This window comes from Echiichthys vipera (genome assembly GCF_963691815.1).
Source record: "Echiichthys vipera genome assembly, chromosome: 15".
Classification (NCBI taxonomy): domain Eukaryota; kingdom Metazoa; phylum Chordata; class Actinopteri; order Perciformes; family Trachinidae; genus Echiichthys; species Echiichthys vipera.
The window spans coordinates 16877251-16895792 of NC_139840.1; the positions used below are offsets into that span (position 1 = coordinate 16877251).

Below are 18542 nucleotides of genomic sequence, written 5' to 3' on the forward strand. Positions count from 1 at the left end.
TGTGAGGAGCCTTGTGTGGTCGGGGGAAAGTTGTTTATATTGGACTTCCATTGTAAATTCAAGATTTAACTATTTATTAACTATTATTTTTTAAATCGTATCCTTAATTTCATAGGAAAATAACATATTTTTCCCATCTAGTTTGTGTTCTAAGGAGGGCTATGTAAAGGTTTAAATTTAATCAAGTATGTTGAATTATTCTCTAAACTATCTTCTGGTTCCCAACCTGGGGTTTGGGCCCCCCACAGGAGTCCATGAGATGAAGGAAAAGGGTCATAAGTTGTTTCTGGATTTCCATTTTCCAAACCAAATCATGCTTCTTCTTTTTTTCTTGCTTTTCTCTCAACTTTGCTCATTTTCTGTACTTTAAGTAGACTTTAAAGACATTTTGTGTCACATTACTATTTCCAAGAACAATAATTGACCCTTGAGCTCATACACTGAAGTTTACCAAAATATATTCAAATGAAACAGTCAAAGAAGATAAAATCACTGCTTGCAAATGTGATAGAGGGTCATAATTAGACATCACTTTGTATTAAAGGCCACAAACTCCTCCACCATTATATAATTTAAATTACACTGTGTTAATTTGACTTTACTTTATTAAGTTTGTTCAATGTAACCAAAAATACCATGTTACAATATTCATCTGCATATTCATTACCCTGATTAATAAACTATGTAGCTCTGTCTGACACAGTTTATACACGACTTAGAATCAATGTAACTCTCAAATTATAATTTTTTTTTATTAATCCCTCATTAGGGAAATTCCATTCACAGTCAGTTTTTGGCGCTTATCTGGTACCTCTCTCAATTAAATTGATATTTTGCATCTTTCTCCTCACACTATACATGATTTTCTCTTAAGCGCAGTATGATAAGAATCACATAACTGTTGTTGCTGCGTGGGGGGTAAAGTCAGCCTTCTATTGTTATATCACTAAATGTCTTAGCTGCGTCATAGCAAGTAAGATTGTTTTATTCAGAGACAGAATCTGCTCATTTAATCTGCAAATGTAATATTTAGGAAATGCACAATGGCTGGACTGAAATGAATGAAGTACAATTTAAATACAGTCAATTTAAGATACATTTTCTGTAACTGCAAACATCCTGGTGAATGGCGTCAAACCATTCTGGTGCCCTCCAAGGTAGGATTGCAACTAACAATTATTTTCATTATCAATCAATCTGAAGATTATTTTCTAGGTAAATTGATTAATTGTTTGGTCTGAAAATGTCAGAAAATAGTGAAAAATCCCAGTTTCTATCGATAATCATTGCAGTTCTAATTCAAGAGTAAACTAGTGACGTCGGACCCTTATGTCACACACCCCTGTCACACAGGACGACTGTCTTTGTTGTGTTATTACTGAGTTCCACACATCTTTCAGTTTTACACCATGTCAGCGGTGACAAATCAGCCTCTTCCATTTGGTGGACTGGAGCGAGAGAAGCACATCCAGATGATCTTCAGAGCTTTCCAGAACCGCTGTGGGCCTTCATATGAGTGCCCCACTCACTCACCTGAACCCAAGCACCAACAAACGCCTCCTGACTGGGAATCTGATGATGAGCAGCAGCAGCATTCCGGTCTGACTCCTGGGATGAAGGTGAAGAGCGGCTGCACGGAGCCACCAGGGAAAGTGAGCAGACCAGGGGTGGAGGAGCTGTGGCCTGGAGGTGCGGCAGCATCACACTTCATGTCTGTGTTGGAAACAGTCAGTCAAATACATATCACTGGCAGACCCGAGCTGCAAGGTGAGTCAGAGGGATTACTTCAGTGTATTTGTGTGTAACACAAAATCTTTCAAGTGCAGAGATTTCTGTTTTAAATGAGTAATGCTTTGGCATTGTAGGTCCACAGTGTGTTCCCAGGAGGATCTACAGCATCCGCACAAGAGGCAGCAGCAGAAGCAGCAGGTCACAGTTATTTGTGGCTGTGGAAGGTATTGATCCCTGTTCAGCGACATTCATCTGTATCTCATATGAAGAGAGAGTGGGTTATGATGTCTTTCATCAATCTCTCCTTGATCTCTCCCCCCTGTCAGAGAGTTCTTGTGTGTGTCTCCAGTGTTGCGGTCCAGCTCGGGCCTGCTCCTTGCAGGGCTTTGACTGTCAGGGCCAGCAGGTCTTTTATTTTGAAAGGCCCCTTAGGGTGGATGCCTGCTGCCTCGGCTGCTGCTTGATGGAGATGAAAGCCTACACACCTCAAAAACATCTCGTTGGCACTGTATGTCAGAGGTATGACAGTCTGAATCTGTTTCTATTGCCCTGGTCTAACTTCAGCAGTGGGGGAAAGTAATTAAAGGGCTCTATTTAAATACAATTTGTACTCCATAGTGTATTATATTTAATGCCATTTATAGCATTTTATGTGTTATTTAATTTCACCTATATTTAGCTACTCTGCATAATTTACATGTAAAGATCATCTTGTAAAATATGGTGCATTATTATAGATTAAACTACCCAGGAGTGGTTAAAATTAGAAAATTCCATATTAATGCATAGATAATAATATTCCAATAATATAATAAATTAACAATTCCACATTATAAGTGCTTAACTTTTGGTAAGCACAGTTGGCTGATGATACTTATACTTAATATAATAGCTCTATAATAGTACTTTTACTCAAGTAAAATCTTACATGCAGGGCTTCTACTTGTTTTTTTATATTCTCATTTTAAATCTTTTACTTAAGTAAAGGATGAGTACTTCTTGTATCTAATCATAGATACGATATTTTAATGATACATTCATTAATAAATAATAAAAAAATAATAATAAAAGGATCAGTTCACTCAAATCACAAAAACAGAGTGAGATTTGTGATTTATGATGCTATTGAAATACTGCGGAGGTGAATGGCTCTTGTTTGTGGCACTTACAGAACTGGAAAGCAAACAAACAAAAAACGTTTCTGTTCTAAATGTCTATCAGAAAATACTCCCTGTTAAAACTGTTGATGTTTCTGTGATTTAACGTTTTATGGACAGGGATGTTGCGCTTCATTTTTTGTTAAATGTAATCTTTAATGTTTTTTGTCATTTGGTTGAATGCTCCAACTCTTTCATACCAAATATCAGAATACTGAATATTGTACAGCAGTGTTAATACTCCACATTCTCAGACTGAACATGTGAGCCTTTTTCCATGTCAATCCCAGCCTCTGGACACCCTGAGCCACCGTAGATGCCCGGGCCTGTCTGTAAATAGTACTGTGAGTTTTTACTGTTCCACCCAGCCGGGGTTTAGTCTAAACCTGGGAGTCTGAACAAAACAGCTGCTGGGACGGAGACACACCGACAGAGCTGCCCTGGGCTGCATGGGAGGGAAGGAATGCAGGCCTCCTTCCTAATGGGAATGTCGGCTAATGGGAGGAATGGAAGCAAACACTCTCCTGTAGTCAAACCAAAATAGTTCCTTCTTTTTTTTTGGCCTGAATCTGACTTCAGGGTTAGTAGGTTTGGCTTTGTGTGTCGAATTTGGAGTTTTCCAGAAGCATCACACGATTAAATTGTCCCTAATTAACAATGACCTGGCAGAGGTTTCGCTCACCAGAAATATACTTGGTATAAATACTCTTTCAGTTGCACTTGAATAAAGCATGCCCCAGTTTGAACTCTTCCGACACCAACCAAACAATGGTTTTGGTGCTGCAGAATCATGACAGCTGAAAATGGGATCAATGAAGCATCAAGACCGGAGTTGTGCCACTGTGTGAAGAACTGGCCAGTGTATCTGCCAGGTTGCAGGATTATGTAAGAAAAGTTGTTGTGTGTTGGCTGACTGTGATTGCAGGTGGAGCATGTTCACCCCTCTCCTGGAAGTGTGTGATTCAGACGGTGCATCAACCATCAGAATCCAGGGCTCCTGCTGTCCATACCGTTGCTTCTCCAACCAGCAATTCCAGGTAGTAACATTTAAACAACCCAATATAAAACATGTGCCTGGAAGTGTATTTCAATCAGTATTTTTGGCTCTTAATCATCCACCAGATTGTCTCCAGCATTGGTGAGAAAATTGGCACAATATGGAAGAAATGGCCTGGCTTCAATGAGGAACGTAACATGGACCATGAATATTTGGGGTTGGAGGGTGAGTAACTTGCGTCAAAGTCAAGTTGACATAATGTGGAACTTTTAACCTAACTTTATCATAAGTTCCTTTTGTGTAAATGAAAATGAGACATCTTTTACATGTTAAAAACAATTATTTAACTTTAGCAACACTCCACATTTTGCCATGATCACCCCATAGTTTGGAAACCACCGTCATAATGTTTTTTGTTTTTTTTAATTTGTCTTCCAGTGCCACTGAGTATGGAATCAAACACTAAACTGCTGATGCTGGCAGCCACTTTCTTGTTGGTAAATATAATAATTCATCTTATCATAGGAGGCAGGAATATAGAGGTGCAAATAATGAAACTAAAGATGACTGAAATCCACTTAAATGCTTCAGTTTCAGACTTCTGATAACGTGCATGCTACTATATGGGTTTACTGGGAAAGCAGCATACAACACAGACATTTACCAACTACGACGCATCCAAATGTCTGCTGTGAAAAAGTCCTCTATGATTAAATCCCTCACCTGTTTTCACTATTCTTTTTCTACAGAATTATATGTTCTTTGAAATGAGCTGATCGATGAAAAGGATCAATCAAGAGTAAAACTGACAACGTTGAGAGTAACCAGCTGAGTCACTTCGTGCTACGAGACGATATAAATTAATTGTATTTGTAACATTTTGAAAAATCAGTGTCAACAAACATTTATGAAAGAAAATGAAACGGAACCAGCTTTAGCAGCAGATGCATATTTGACATGTATTGCTATAATCCATCAGGTGTACATCCAACAGTGTTTCTTCACTTGTGACACACACACCTGCACCCATCATCACACAACCATACACGGGCAGCATTACAGTTTTTCAACAAACTATAGGCGCTTTCTTGAAATGGTTACCAAAAAACGCTCCAGAGGAATAAAAACTTTTAACCCTGACCCTAGTTTCATTTCTTTTACTACAAAATGGGAAAAGAATAAAAGGTCAGTGTTTAAGGACTCCTATACATCTTTTGTTGAGGACATTAGAGCCAAGCCAGTCTGTTGGATTCTTTCAAGGCAGGATAAAGACAAAACAGACACAAGGGAAAACTGGTTTGGGTCGGGCTCGAGGCCAGGCACAGTGATTTAGGCAGCTTGGCAGTCCATTCTTAAGATGCCGGTTATACAACCTTCTGCCCAACACAGGATGGTCCTCATCCTTTGGGATTCAACATCCTGATCAAAGATGGAGAATCGTTGCCGATTCCGGTAAGTGATCTTTAAAGCGGACTGTATTTACAAATATATCATACACAATAATAGTAATCATTCTATATCGAAATGACCAGAGGAACTGTAGTTAAAATACACCACGGTAATAAAATAACATCTACCTGCAACCCTGTTCGAGTCCCAATAAAACAGATTCATTTTAAACAGCAGGAAGGGTGATGTTATGTTTAGCAATAAAATCAGATCTAGTATTATAACAGATTGGGTTTGTTGTATTTTGTCAAGTACACTTTGTTAAAAGCTTATGACCAGAAAAGCAAACCCCAGTCACATGGCCTCCCTCTGGTGGCAAGTTAACAGATGTTACAACTTGCGTTAAAAAAAAATTGGAGGCTTCGTTCTTTTCTGGTTGATTAAAAATAACGCATATCTCTCTCTTCGGCATGATTCAGCGGTCCGTTGACAGGCTCTTCTGTTCATCTCCAATTTGACGCAAAGAAGGAATGCTCTTCTTGCGCTGTCTTCATATTACACAGTGCCAATCCATGTAGAAGCATCCTTCCCTGGATTCGTCATCTCCCAGCACATCACATATACACACACCTAAACCACAAACAGAGACAAACAACATGAGCATGAGACAAAGAACATCATAGAGAAACTATTGCTGTCACCTGAAACTGGCAACCGTTCTTACTCTTGCAGAGGTTGTCTGTGTGCGCGGCTATCGTCCTCCACTAGCATTCACCAGTCCATGGAAGTCTTCCCATGCTCTTCGAACAAAGGATGCAGCAAATCATCATTCAAAATAAACACATTGTTTGGATATGTAGGTGTTTTCAATGGGAGAATTACAACTGCATCAATTTACTGCAAAAGCACATGAATCATGATGGAGTTGCACACATGGTTGCATTTTACTTTTCTTTCTTTTATAACATATAAAACAGCAAATAACAATGGAAACATTGAGTTCAGCAGTGAATGCTGTAATAAAGCATCCAATTAGTAAATCATAATTGCCAAAGAAAAGTAAGAGTAATACTCCAAAGTAATGCAGCAAACATCTCCATTATCGATTATAGAGTTGATCAATTTCTAACTTTAATGTTTCTTGGATAAAATGCGCCAGAGCCCAAATTGACATCTTAAAATTGCAGATTTTTTCAGAAACAAAACCCCAAATATTTTCAAATTACAAGCAGAAAATTTCCCATTCAAGGAACTGTGATGAGCATAATTTTGTAATTGTTGATCATCAATAAACAAATTACCACAACAATCTCCCGGTTTAAAGTGTAATTCCGGCACAAAATCATTCCATGGACTTTTTCGGCAATTATATATATCAAAAAAGCCATCGAGACAGTTTTTTTTTTCATGGATAAACTACTAATGCCAAAATCAGGGAGAGTCACTAAACAGTCACTAACAGCCGGACATGGCCAACACTGATTAGCTCGGGGCAGTACGGTGAAGGCATTAAAACATTTTTTAACCACTAATACTGCTCAAAATAACACCAAAGCTCTGCAGTAGCATGAGAAGAGTCCCTGCACATAAAAGGTAGCACTAACAATGTAGTTAGAAAACCCGGAGTTTATTAAAAGAATGTTTTGAAAGTCCATTCAAGTCGATTAGCAAATGCAATTCAAAAAGAAGGAGCCCATTGGTGCTTTGTTTTATGTGTAGGGACTCTTCTCGAACTATTGCAGAGGTTTGGTGTCATTTTGAGCAGTATTAGTGGTTAAAAAGGGTGTTTTAATGCCTTCACCGTACTGCCCCGAGCTAATCAGTGTTAGCCACGTCTGGTTGTTAGCGTATCCCTGATTTCTCCGTTAATAGTTGTTACATGAAAAAAACTGTCTTAATGGCATATTTAATGTTTGTGAGAGCTAAAAAAATACCATAGGATGATTTTTTGCGCTGGAATTACACTTATGCTGTGAGAACCATTATCAATGTTTATATCATTCTGCTCTTTAAAAAGGTATAATGTGTAGTATTATCCTAAAAAAACAATGTATAAACTTGTACAAAAGTAAACCCTCTCCTATCATAACCTATGATAATGGATGATATGATCTGACAATGCGGCACCTTCTAGCAAGGTTGTGCGGAAGTGTGTGTGTGTGTGTGTGTGTGTGTATTTGTGCTTTGAAGGCAAGCACTGTGAAACAATCAGAAAATACTGTTTTATTCCTCTGATTTACTTTCCTCAGTGAACAGAGCTCGGTCTCTACACTCACTTTCTAGCTCGCTCTCACTCTCTCTGGCTATTGAGGAGAGGAGGGGTCGACTCTGAATGCTGAGTCTTCACTAAAATTAAGCAATAAATATTATTATACCTTTAAAGCACCACTAAAGTGTAACAGTTCAAGTGTAATCCCAACAAAAATTTGAGAAATGTAGATGAGCATGCATTTGTTAATTTTAGAGAGAGAGAGAGAGAGAGAGAGTAAATAATAAAACGATTAGACATACATACTTAATGCTGTCTGTGTGAGTCTTGTACTCCATGATGGTGTTGGGAGGCAGGTTGAGGACTCTGCGCAGGGTGTCTCTGATGCGGGCAGTGGTCGCCTGGTCACTGGCTGTTTTGTTCCAGATAGAGATGATGTCCTCCTGGAGAACAGAAGCAGAGAAAGCACTGAGTATACTGACGTAGGCAGTGCACTAAGGGCACAAGTGCTTTTGTGTCTGTCTGTGAGTTTACCTGGAAGCGGACTGACACTACGGCCCCGCAGATCTCCTCTCCAACCATGAACTGCTCCCCGAGCATGGCCAGGATCAGGTTCTCCCAGCACCGAGATGCCAGGCCTTTCCTCAGACGGATAATCCACTTCCCACCCATCTTATTTGCGTCATCCTAAATAAAATATTGGCAGGTTTTTAAAGTCAGCTTTTTTATCTACAAAACCAATTAGATTCACTGTATTACAAGATACGGTCTACCCACCTCCCACATAGGTTTAATGCCCTCCTTGAAGAGATGGAAGTCACTATGGCCTGTCAGGTCGCCTGGTCGGATCATGTGACTATAGAAACGCCAGAACTGCTCCACCTTGGGAAGGAGAAGAAATGTTTATATCAACACGCGTCAGCAAGTGCTTGTATTCATAGATGTGATGTGTGCTGTGCCTGGCTATGGTGATAAACAAATTCAAAGATCATTTCTTCTATATCTACTGTATATCCCATCTAAAGAGGTCATGAGGAGGGACTTACCGAGGCGAAGCTGCCAATCTGTTTAATGTTCTGCTCGTAGCTCTGGGTACTGGCTGGTCTCCCTGGGGTGCGTCTGGAGTACCAGAAGGTGTAGTTGTACTGAAGAGGGTGCTCTCCGGCCCCTGGAACCACCATCTGTAGAAAACAAGACAAGTGACTAAGCCATACAATTCACTCCGAAGCTGCAAAAACACATGAGCTGTTTTTTAATGGGCTGACCTTTTTCTTGGAGATGTTCTGTTCCTTGTCCTCGTCTTCGTTTTTTTCCTTCTCACTGTTTTTCGGTGAGCCTTGGTCCTGGTCGTGGTCTCCACTGTCATCATCTTTCAGACTGGATTTGATGAGAACATAGGCAGCGAAAACACAGTTTGTGTCATGCATTGACGTCATTTAAGGTAAGGGAGACTTACAACTTTGCTGACAGTAATTAAGTCTGAAACATCAGGAAAGTTCAGTTTTTGTTTGTTTGGAAAGGTGTTGACTCAACGGGTGCGCTCCTTTTTACGTCAGCCATCCGGCAAGAAGTAAATAGCATCTATAAACAGCTATAGCGTAGCTCCTTATTAGAGAGGAAGACGTTTGTGGGCAGCGGGAGAATCAGAATCAGATCGGAAATACTTTAATAAGTCCAGGGGGAAGTTATTTAGGCGTCATCTTAAACAAAGCATGGTTCTGTCAGAGCTATCAAGATTATTGTTTCAATGATCATCTCATCTCATCTCATCTTCATCTGCTTATCCGGGGTCGGGTCGCGGGGGCAGCAGCTTTAGCAGGGGACCCCAAACTTCCCTTTCCCGGGCCACATGAACCAGCTCTAACTGGGGGATCCTGAGGCGTTCCCAGGCCAGTGTGGAGATATAATCTCTCCACCTGGTCCTGGGTCTTCCCCAAGGCCTCCTCCCAGCTGGACGTGCCTGGAACACCTCCCTAGGGAGGCGCCCAGGGGGCATCCTTACTAGATGCCGGAACCACCTCAACTGGCTCCTTTCAACGCTAAGGAGCAGCGGCTCTACTCCGAGTTCCTCACGGATGGCTGAATGATCAGTAACGAGATAAAGATGCCAGAGGTTAAAAAGTTACCAGCGATCACCTGCTGGCTGCTCTGTTGTGTTTGTGTTTTTTAAAGTTTTCGCTAATTCAGTTGTAATAGCCCTGTTGTGTTTATATCAGCCATGTGGTCGCCTACATTAGGGGTGCCCAAACCTGCTCCTGGAGGGCCTCTGCCCTGCATGTTTTAGATTTATCCGTGCACTAACACACCTAATTCTAATGGTTTTCTAAATTTGTGGCAATCTTCGGCTGCTTGATAACGAGCATATCATTAGAATCAGGTGTGTTAGAGCAGGGCGTAACCTAAACATGCGGGGTAGTGGCCCTCCAGGAGCAGGTTTGGGCACCCCTAATGTAGGCGTACACGCCACTACTGCAGCTTGAATTGAACGGGGTATCAGCATTTTAATTGGTGTACAAACTCCACCTTCTTGGCGCACCACCGGAGTATAATGGCGTTAGTAATAGTGCGTAGCCAGTGTTTGGTGACTTGTAACGCTGTAGTTTGTTTATGTTGAACTGCATGTTACTGTCTAACAGGCATTTCTAATATTCAGTGTCTGCCCTCATTGATAGAAATGGGGCAGACAAAATATTAGAAATACCTAACGTGAAGAAAACAAATGTTATAACCTTGATGAAGATATGATTCAGTGCAGGACTGCTGCGTAAACTAAACTGTCAACTCAAGTGTGCTTTTAACCTGTAAACTTAAACATGTGGACTATTATGGTATGCGCACGTACACATCTGCAAGTCAACTACTCTGACCGTGAATATCGCCCAACACACTGTAAGTCATCTGTCCGTACTTTGGGGCCACGGGAGTCTAGTTCAGAACCGAGACTGCGCGCACTCCCACGGCCTTTCAACAACTGCCACACCGAGGATTCACGGCCTGTCCGCCTTCCGCCAGGCTAAGCTACAGCTAACAACACAGCACATTACACATTATGAAATACTATCTGCTGTTTCTTCCCTTCGTTTTAAATGCACCTGTGTGTGTGTGTGTGTGTGTGTGTTGACTCGCTCTCATGTCATGTGGGTTGACATGCCAAACGACACACACACACATGCAGGACCATGCAATAAAGCTGACACACCTCTCTTTTTACACGAAACAGCTTTCATTATCGTTACGCTCCCCCGTTAATGTGCAGTCCCGAGGGGAGGAGAGAGGGGGGCACTCTCTGGTAGTCATTCTATAGAAACTTTTGATTACTCACGCGTCAAATTTGTTGTTCATTATTTTCTAGTTGGGAGCTTTTCGGAGTCCGACCACAGCCTCCTGAATTCCGCAGGAACGGCGGCGCGCATAGCAGACGCACATGTACGCGCACGCTGTGTGTTGGTGGTGGTCATGAACGTCAAGGGTGACAGTGCTTTACTCATTTATTTTTCACTTATTCATTTATACTCACTAGCAGTGTGGAATAAGTACTTTACGTATTTGCATCAAAATGTACTTAAAGTACAAAAAGTAAAAATAGTCATTATTCAGAATGGCCCATTTCAGAATATTATTATATAATTATTGATGTTTTAATTTAAATATCACTTTAATGTTGCAGCTGGTAAAGGAGGTACTGATTGTATTTACTTTATATTCTGCTGTATATCTGAAACTATAACAAAATTGTTGATATGTGTGTATTTCTAATCTGAATCTGTAAAGAATTTAGTAATAAAAGTTGCAAAATGTAGTAAAAAGTATATTAACTCTGAAATGTAGTGGAGTAGAAGTTAGAGTAGATTCAAATGTAATTCATCAAGTAAAGTACAAGCACCTCAAAATTGTACTTATGTTCAGTAGGCCTACTTGAGTAGACGTACTTAGTTACTTTCCACTACTACTCACTGGAAACATGCATGAAGGCAAATATATACATAAATAAAGCCAAAATCATACCAAAGTATAGGACACATAAGCACAAGTTATGTTTTAACATTTTATTGATCACATCTTACTCCCAAACATAATAAATACAAAGTACAGTACCCCTCTAATCAGTTAATTACAGCTGTCTAAAAGTCTCTGTTCACACGGTCTCCAATGAAAAATCAGAAACCCTGTGACTTGGACACAGACATGGCTACGAGCAGGCACACACCACCGCCACACATACACAACCACAGCTCAAAAAATAAAGGGCCGGCGGCTTCTTCATATGAACCGGCCTCCTCTGATCTGCCGCATCCCTCGTTTCATCCCTTCCATCCGTCTGTTGTCATCTGTTCTTGCGGCAACTTCAAACTGCGGCTCTGTTCAGGTCCAGGCAGAGCTGTGGACCGAGTCTGGGGGAACAAAAAGGGAGCAGGAGGGGTGAGGGGGATGAAGTCAGGAACAAAGTGGACTTCTTTAGGTCCAGTCTGACTTCAGTGTTAGTCCGGATAGGGACATGTTTGGGGATGAGGGACAGAGAAAACCCCGTCTGTGTCTAGAGACAAACAATGCGAGCTAGGTAAAGAGCAGAGTGTCTGGGGGTGAGGGATGGGAGAGAAGCTTTGGCATGGTATGGCACGGTATGGTGTGGTGTGGTTTGGTTGGTTCTGCAGTCGGAGACCATCCCCTTGCCCCTTGCTCCCTGTGCCTCTGGGAGGACCTTTATGAGAGGGCCCTTTGTTCCGGGCCGGCAGGCGCACCAGTGAGTGAATGAGCAAGAGCAGCGGCGGCCCTCTTCAATTGTGGCTGTTTGTTTACACCAGCCAGTCCCGTCATACTTCATTAGCAGCCCAGCCCAACACAACCTCTGATGTTCTAATCGCCGATGAGTGTGTGGCTGCCCATCAGCCCTGACCCTCAGCGGTTCAGGATAAAGGGGTTTCCAGGATTCCCGACACACACATTCCCACTAAATCTGACTGGTGGTGTACACACATACATACACACACACACACATACACCCTCCGTGGTGAGGGTGGATGGGAGAACTGGTTCTTTCATCATGGGCCAAGAGGCACCGGGAGTTGAGTCGACGTCAGTGGAGCAGCAAACGTCCCAGAGAACTAGCTTTGCATCACAGAGATGTGAGAGATCTGCCGCCCAGAAAGAGACAAAAGCAAGACAGAGCGATTATTCAATGCCGCAATCCTCTGACCACAATTGCAGACTTAAAAGTATGGGTTTAAGTTAGGTATAAGGGATTGATCTGTTGAGCTTTGTTGGAGGCCAAACAGTTACATGTTACAAGAAAGTTTCTTTACCACAATGTAACATAACACCAAGGCTGCAACTAATAATTGGCTTTTAATTGAATGTTTGAATGGATTCAAGCTTTAGTCTTTTTGGCTGTGTAGTTATATGTTCTGTTTTGAGTTAAAGGAGCAGCATCTTTTAGCCATCTATGCATCTATCTCCAATTGGATAACTGATAAAGATTCTGCTTTATTATAGTATATAGCTTATGTTTTCACAGAATGAATGTGCCACTGGGGAAATAAAGATTTATCAGCCAGCCACACATTTAGCACTTCATAATACTTAGTGACTTGATTTAAGCTAACAAACCTCCTGAATGGCTTTTCCCAGCCTCTCCTGGCTTTTCACCACTTTCCTGAAAGAGACACATCCATTATTATCCCTGGCAGTGATAAAGCAATAACAAACTGATGCTACTGCTATTAGCTGTGTGATCACGTTCTGATTACAAGATTAAGACAAAAGAAGAGAGCCAACCTGTGCATTCTGCAAGCCAGGCTGAGGGTAAAGTTTGCTGAGCAGTCAGGCTGATAAGTGGATGGCACTATGGTGTAAGCTCCGGGAGAAAGACAGCAGGCCAGACTGACATCCTGGGTGTAGCAGTGAGGGACACAACTGGCCGCAGGATCCTTGTCCCTGGGTAATGCCTGCTCAGATTCACCTTCTGGGAACTAGATAGATAGTGAAGATGAAATGCTCAGATACTGAAGACGTACAATCATAAGCTATTATATTATAATATATAGTATATTAAGAATGTTTTTTAATATTTAACTTTTAATAATGCTGACCGTAGGGTAGTGTTTGCAAGGTCAGCATTATTTAAGATCTTTATTGTTATTAAAGTTAATCAAATCAAAAGTATACCCAAAAAAGTTTTTTCATTGTGTTCAGACTGAAAATGCAAATTATTTGTTGAGCTATCCCTGGCACTTTTACATTGATGTTTTAAAATCATTAAGGTTGATTAGTGTGCACATTTCCCTCCAATTAAGCAAACAAATATACCCGTTTTTGTTTTTTTCCCCCTTAGAAGCATAGAGCATGAAAAAGGTCTTCACAGACAAAAAAAATCTCTGAAGAAGTTTCGAACTAGCTCAAACACCTTAAGATTTGAGTGTTAAAACCGACAAAACGAGTGAACATTTCAAAGATGTTATAACATACTGTACACATTGTATTGACATTGGTAATCTCCCTTACTGATTGACAGACCTTATAAATGTGAAAGCCAATGGGGTGCAGGTCAGTGTCAGGGCGGCTCTGGTGCAGGGTAATCCTGACATTAACTCCTGATGTCACGGCTGACTCATCACACACTGTAAAAGGGAAGCGGGGGTTCTGCCAGTGAGACTGGAAGTTCCTGCTTCCTCCGCACGTCCTTCCCTCAACCCACGAGCCCCGGAAGTAACTGGTCTCCCACTCTCCATCTGATGTCAATGGCAGTGAAGGCACTGGGCTTTTCAGGGCACTGAGGAGGACACCAACATTGTTGTCTGGAATAATTCAATTCAATCACAGCACTTTACATGGAAGTAGGAAAAAAATGTGCGGTAAAAAAGTGACCAGCAGATGTCCCCATTTACTCGCTGTCATTTATCATAAAATCAAGGAGAAAGAAAGTCAGTGCTCCCTAATGAATAAATAAATCATGTGCACATATTTATAGAACATAGCATTTAACACTATTGTTCTTAAAGATAACACAACAGTGTTGAATGGGCAAAATAACTTATAGCAGTTTTACTTTGATTTTGGAAGGAGAGATTGTTATTTTTTACATCCATTAAAATGTGTTCAATGTAACTTATTGTTTAACATTATGTTTTGTTAATTTGTACATCCAATTTCACAGTTTTGAAAGACTGAATTCATAATGTTTGTGCAATTTTTCTCCCATGACATCTTTTGGGTTCCACAGAAAAATAACATCCACACACACACACGTCTAAAAGTATCTAAACTTTTTGAGGATGGAATGAAACCTCCCTAATCTCTATGTTTAAACTTTATTTGATTTATTTTCTATTATAAAAAAAAGAAAAATAGCCTGGATTTGCTGCATGTTTAACATGATTCTTACGTGGATAAGAAGACTTCATCAATCTGTTAAATGGTCCTTACCTCAAGGATGTGGAAGAGGAGGAAAAGGCCCTGATGAGGAAGCGGGCCTCAGCTCCAGGCTGGTAGGTGCTGGGGATCAGCAGGTAGTATCCAGGCTCCAGCTGCCCGTGGAGGACCACCTCTCTCTCATAGGCATGGCAGTGAGTAGAAGCACAAGGAGGTTTGTTCAACATCCAGCTTAGATTAAAACGCCTTTTCTCCACCTAGTGACAGAAAAACGTGATGTGATGCAATGACGACACAACCATTTTTTCCCTAAAAGTGATGGCACAAACCTTCCACATGTGTAGAGCTATAGCCTGGTAGTGCTGGTGTGTTGTGTTCTTGGTCTCCTCAAGTGGCATTTGTGCGTATGTCTCCGTGGTTCTCCATTTTCTATGCTGTAGCAGAGACACCAGGACCTCTCCTCTCTCACACACTTTGAGCCAAAACTTTGGGTTGCTGCCATAGCTGCTGCTGTTTCGGCTGCCACCAGCGGAGTGCCCTTTCACCCAGCGGCCAGCCAGCTGGTGGTTGTGTGTCAGCAGATTTCCTGTCGTAGAGAAAAGTTAAAAAGCAAGGGTTAAAAAGGGGTGCCAAATAAGTCACAAGCAGTGAGTTTAAGACATTCTCTGGCAAAATAAGGGAATTACCAGTATAGATGCTCTTCAGGTGTCCCTCATCACTGATGGGGTAGCCCACTGTGACATCATTAAAGTGGGACAGAAATTCGCTCTCATCCAGCCAGAACTCGCCCTCGGCCACCCTGGCTTGTAGGTCCAAGGCAGAAACAGAGTCGACAGATGTCCAACCCACACCACTGCAGACAAAAAGATAGACTGCGTGAATGGGGCGACGAGTATTTTTGAAAACAGGTTTTTTTTCCCCTACTTCATTCTCAAAAAAATCATGTGTTGTTTTAAGAACATTTCAGTTCAAATGAAAACGCAAAAAACAGCTGTCATGCCAAACCAACAGGTGGCGATATAACCCTAACCCTTAAGCTATGTTGGCAAATCAGAAGCGGGAAAAAAGCTATTAACCGAAGGCTACCAGGACTCCTCTGTTCCTCGATACACTGTAGTGGGAGAGTACCCGTAAATTTATGTGAGAACATGTAAAAAGTCCTGTTAGCAAGGTTAGAACCAGCAATATTATGGCCCCATCTGTCACTGCATGACATTTTTTTCCAAAGGTTTTCCAAAAGATCCTTTTTCAGTTAAGTGACATAAAACACAGTGTGCCTGTGGACGAATGGCGTAGAGCATAGAAAATGACCCAACTACAGGTGGACTAGGTCTGGGGCTGAATCCAAATATCTGGACTTCTCACTTGTACACTTGTGGATTTTACAGGTGTGCACATGTGGGTGCCTTGGCTGTCCCAAAACACAATAAATCAAGTCTAAGAGGTGCTTTAGTGCACTGTCTCTACAGACTTCCAGGGTATATAGTTATTGATGTGGTTTGATACCGTAGACCGCCATTAAGAATTCAGCTCACAAGCATTCATAATAACACTTTCAGATAATTAAACTGTCGACACATAGGTCATATCTATGTGGTCTGGACGTTCATCTCTTTAATACCTCTTAATCTTAATCATGACACACATGCCTACCTCCCTATCCAGGCCCCTCCCCAGCAGCATCTTCCCCAGGGGTTTCTGATCCTGAGCAGCATCACTTTGCTCCCCGACACCGTCTTCACATCCAACCACTCCATGACAGTCAGCGCATGGTACTGACCCATCTCACTGGCACCTATGACAGTAATCAAGGCAATCAGGTGATGTGACACAGGATCAAAATCACTTGTATCTGAAAGAAAACACTTCTTCCCGACCTCCGGGGCTGCTGTGAGTGGAGCAGCTGACCGCACACTGGTCTTTCACTGGATACAGAAGGTTCAGGTCCAGCCTTCTCCTTCTGACCTGGTCGCTGTCCTGTTCTGGTTTTTTCTCCTCCTCTGACTCTCCCAAGCTCCAACGCTCCGCCAGACCCCCGGTCAAATCTACCACGGCCTCGGACACCTGCCCCGCCCACAGTCGCTCGTATGAGCCATGAAACCTAAAGTGGACAGAAGAGACGGGAAATGTGATTTTCCAAATTCACTAAACATGTGGTTGGGAATGCATCATAAGGTTCACAGTGTTGTTTAACTGAGAGTTAAGACAGGAAATTCCCTGGGTTACTTACTTGGCATAGGCTTTCTCCAACAGAGCAACCCAGAATGCAGTGGGGGAGTGGCAGCGTGAAAAGCAGAGAGTGGAATTGATGCATGGCAGGCGGTCATCGATGGTCACCTCTGTCCAGTCTCCCTGCTGCCAAAAACAAAACTGGAAGGAGCCCTTGTACCTGCTGTCACCCCACTGGGGCTGGTCTGGAGGCAACACCTGCAGAGAGACATGGACTATATAAAGCGGAATAGGACATACAAGAGATAACATGCTTATGGCATACATACAGTATTCAATGCAACTTGGGACAACAACGTTACTTTATCATTTCTAATACAGTTGTTTGTAGCTCTACCTTGTTCAATAGATGTTTGTTGTTGAACAAAAAGGTGCAGGCACAGAGAAACCAGCAGTCTCCCAACAAGCCTTGTTTTGCATGACCCAGGTTGAAGTTGTCAGGGAAGAGAGTTGGCGACTGGCAGAGCTCCTGGATGTATGAAACAGACATAAATTAAGATACGCTGATTTAAACAAAACTTGCATTAACCCTGGGATTTGGGGGACCTGAATAAATGTTAGAAACAATTACTTTAATCAGTTGTTAACATGGAGATCAGGGCCTCGCATAAAATTGTTTTGTCACTGTCACACTATCATTTTGTTAAAAAAAAAATACATATACAGTATTTGCTCTTAATTTAATACTCAACAATACATTTGAACCCGTATGCACTCTTTCATAATCAAACCAACCACCTGATGAGGGAAATCCTTCCTCTGTTGAACACATCAACCTGTGACAGGTGATGCAAGTTAATTGGTCGCAAGCCAAAAAGGAAGAAAGCCACTGGATACTAACAAAATCCCACAATCTTAACAACAGCATTATTAACGCATGAGAAAACACATGGCATATTTGGTGGCATTTCCCATTTCCCCTTGGCATTGTGTCTAACCTGTGGGCGTCGCCAGGCGATGTCTCCCTGCAGCCTGGTGATGGGCGTGGAGCTGTCAGAGAACAGGGACGTGTCGTCAGAGGGGAAGTCCAGGTCCTCAAACAGAGCCTCGGCTCCACACGCTGCCCTACCCGCTTCTTCTTTCATGGTTCCTGCTTCTGTTTCAACCTGGTCAGCTGTGACCATCCTCACGGCCTCCATGTACATGTCACACTTGTATTACACCTGTAAACAAACAAAAGAGAACACGTTCATTAGATTTTGTAGGCTACATTTGGGATTTTGTGGAAGTTGCCTATTTATCTGCAACTATACTGTGCTTTTTGTGAATATTTGTACAAGGTACCTTTCTTTTATTTCCATTTTCTGATACTTTTTAAAAATTCTACTCACACTTGAGAGAATACTATGGTACTTTTTACTTAAGTCACTTTCCAGATTCAAATTAATAATACAAAATATGATCGATAAGTAGAATGTGATGTATATAAGACATTCACAAGCTATAAAGTAATTAAAATTGCTCC

General features: G+C 41.7%; 3 protein-coding genes across 4 annotated transcripts; 1 reads left to right on the top strand and 2 right to left on the bottom strand.

Annotated features, from left to right (window-relative positions):
• Nucleotides 1–1409: 1409 nt before the first annotated feature.
• Nucleotides 1410–4661, top strand: LOC310957778 (phospholipid scramblase family member 5; the record flags this gene model as incomplete). Its single annotated transcript, XM_083928508.1, has 7 exons — nt 1410–1767; nt 1866–1955; nt 2058–2250; nt 3814–3925; nt 4011–4110; nt 4324–4382; nt 4635–4661. 7 exons carry the CDS (start codon nt 1410–1412, stop codon nt 4659–4661), a joined length of 939 nt encoding a protein of 312 aa, XP_083784634.1.
• A 166-nt stretch (nt 4662–4827) lies between these two features.
• On the bottom strand, nt 4828–10896 carry eif4e2 (eukaryotic translation initiation factor 4E family member 2). 2 transcript variants are annotated; one of them, XM_083927879.1, is made up of 8 exons: nt 10806–10896; nt 8749–8860; nt 8530–8664; nt 8261–8365; nt 8018–8170; nt 7790–7926; nt 5999–6074; nt 4828–5904 (listed from the first exon to the last, which is right to left on the bottom strand). In XM_083927879.1, the coding sequence occupies exons 1-7, from the start codon at nt 10823–10825 to the stop codon at nt 6026–6028; spliced, it is 711 nt and encodes a 236-aa protein (XP_083784005.1). In that variant the 5' UTR covers nt 10826–10896; the 3' UTR covers nt 4828–5904; nt 5999–6025. The 2 variants fall into 2 exon arrangements, with proteins under 2 accessions (XP_083784005.1, XP_083784006.1); XM_083927880.1 differs by having other exon boundaries at nt 7786–7926.
• A 707-nt stretch (nt 10897–11603) lies between these two features.
• capn10 (calpain 10) lies at nt 11604–18162 on the bottom strand (the record flags this gene model as incomplete). The annotated part of the gene is made up of 12 exons (XM_083929095.1): nt 11604–12615; nt 13088–13133; nt 13256–13449; nt 13994–14249; nt 14903–15105; nt 15178–15434; nt 15535–15701; nt 16502–16643; nt 16726–16949; nt 17079–17275; nt 17415–17546; nt 18016–18162. The coding sequence occupies 12 exons, from the start codon at nt 18160–18162 to the stop codon at nt 12586–12588; spliced, it is 1995 nt and encodes a 664-aa protein (XP_083785221.1). The 3' UTR covers nt 11604–12585.
• Between the last annotated feature and the right edge of the window lie 380 nt (nt 18163–18542).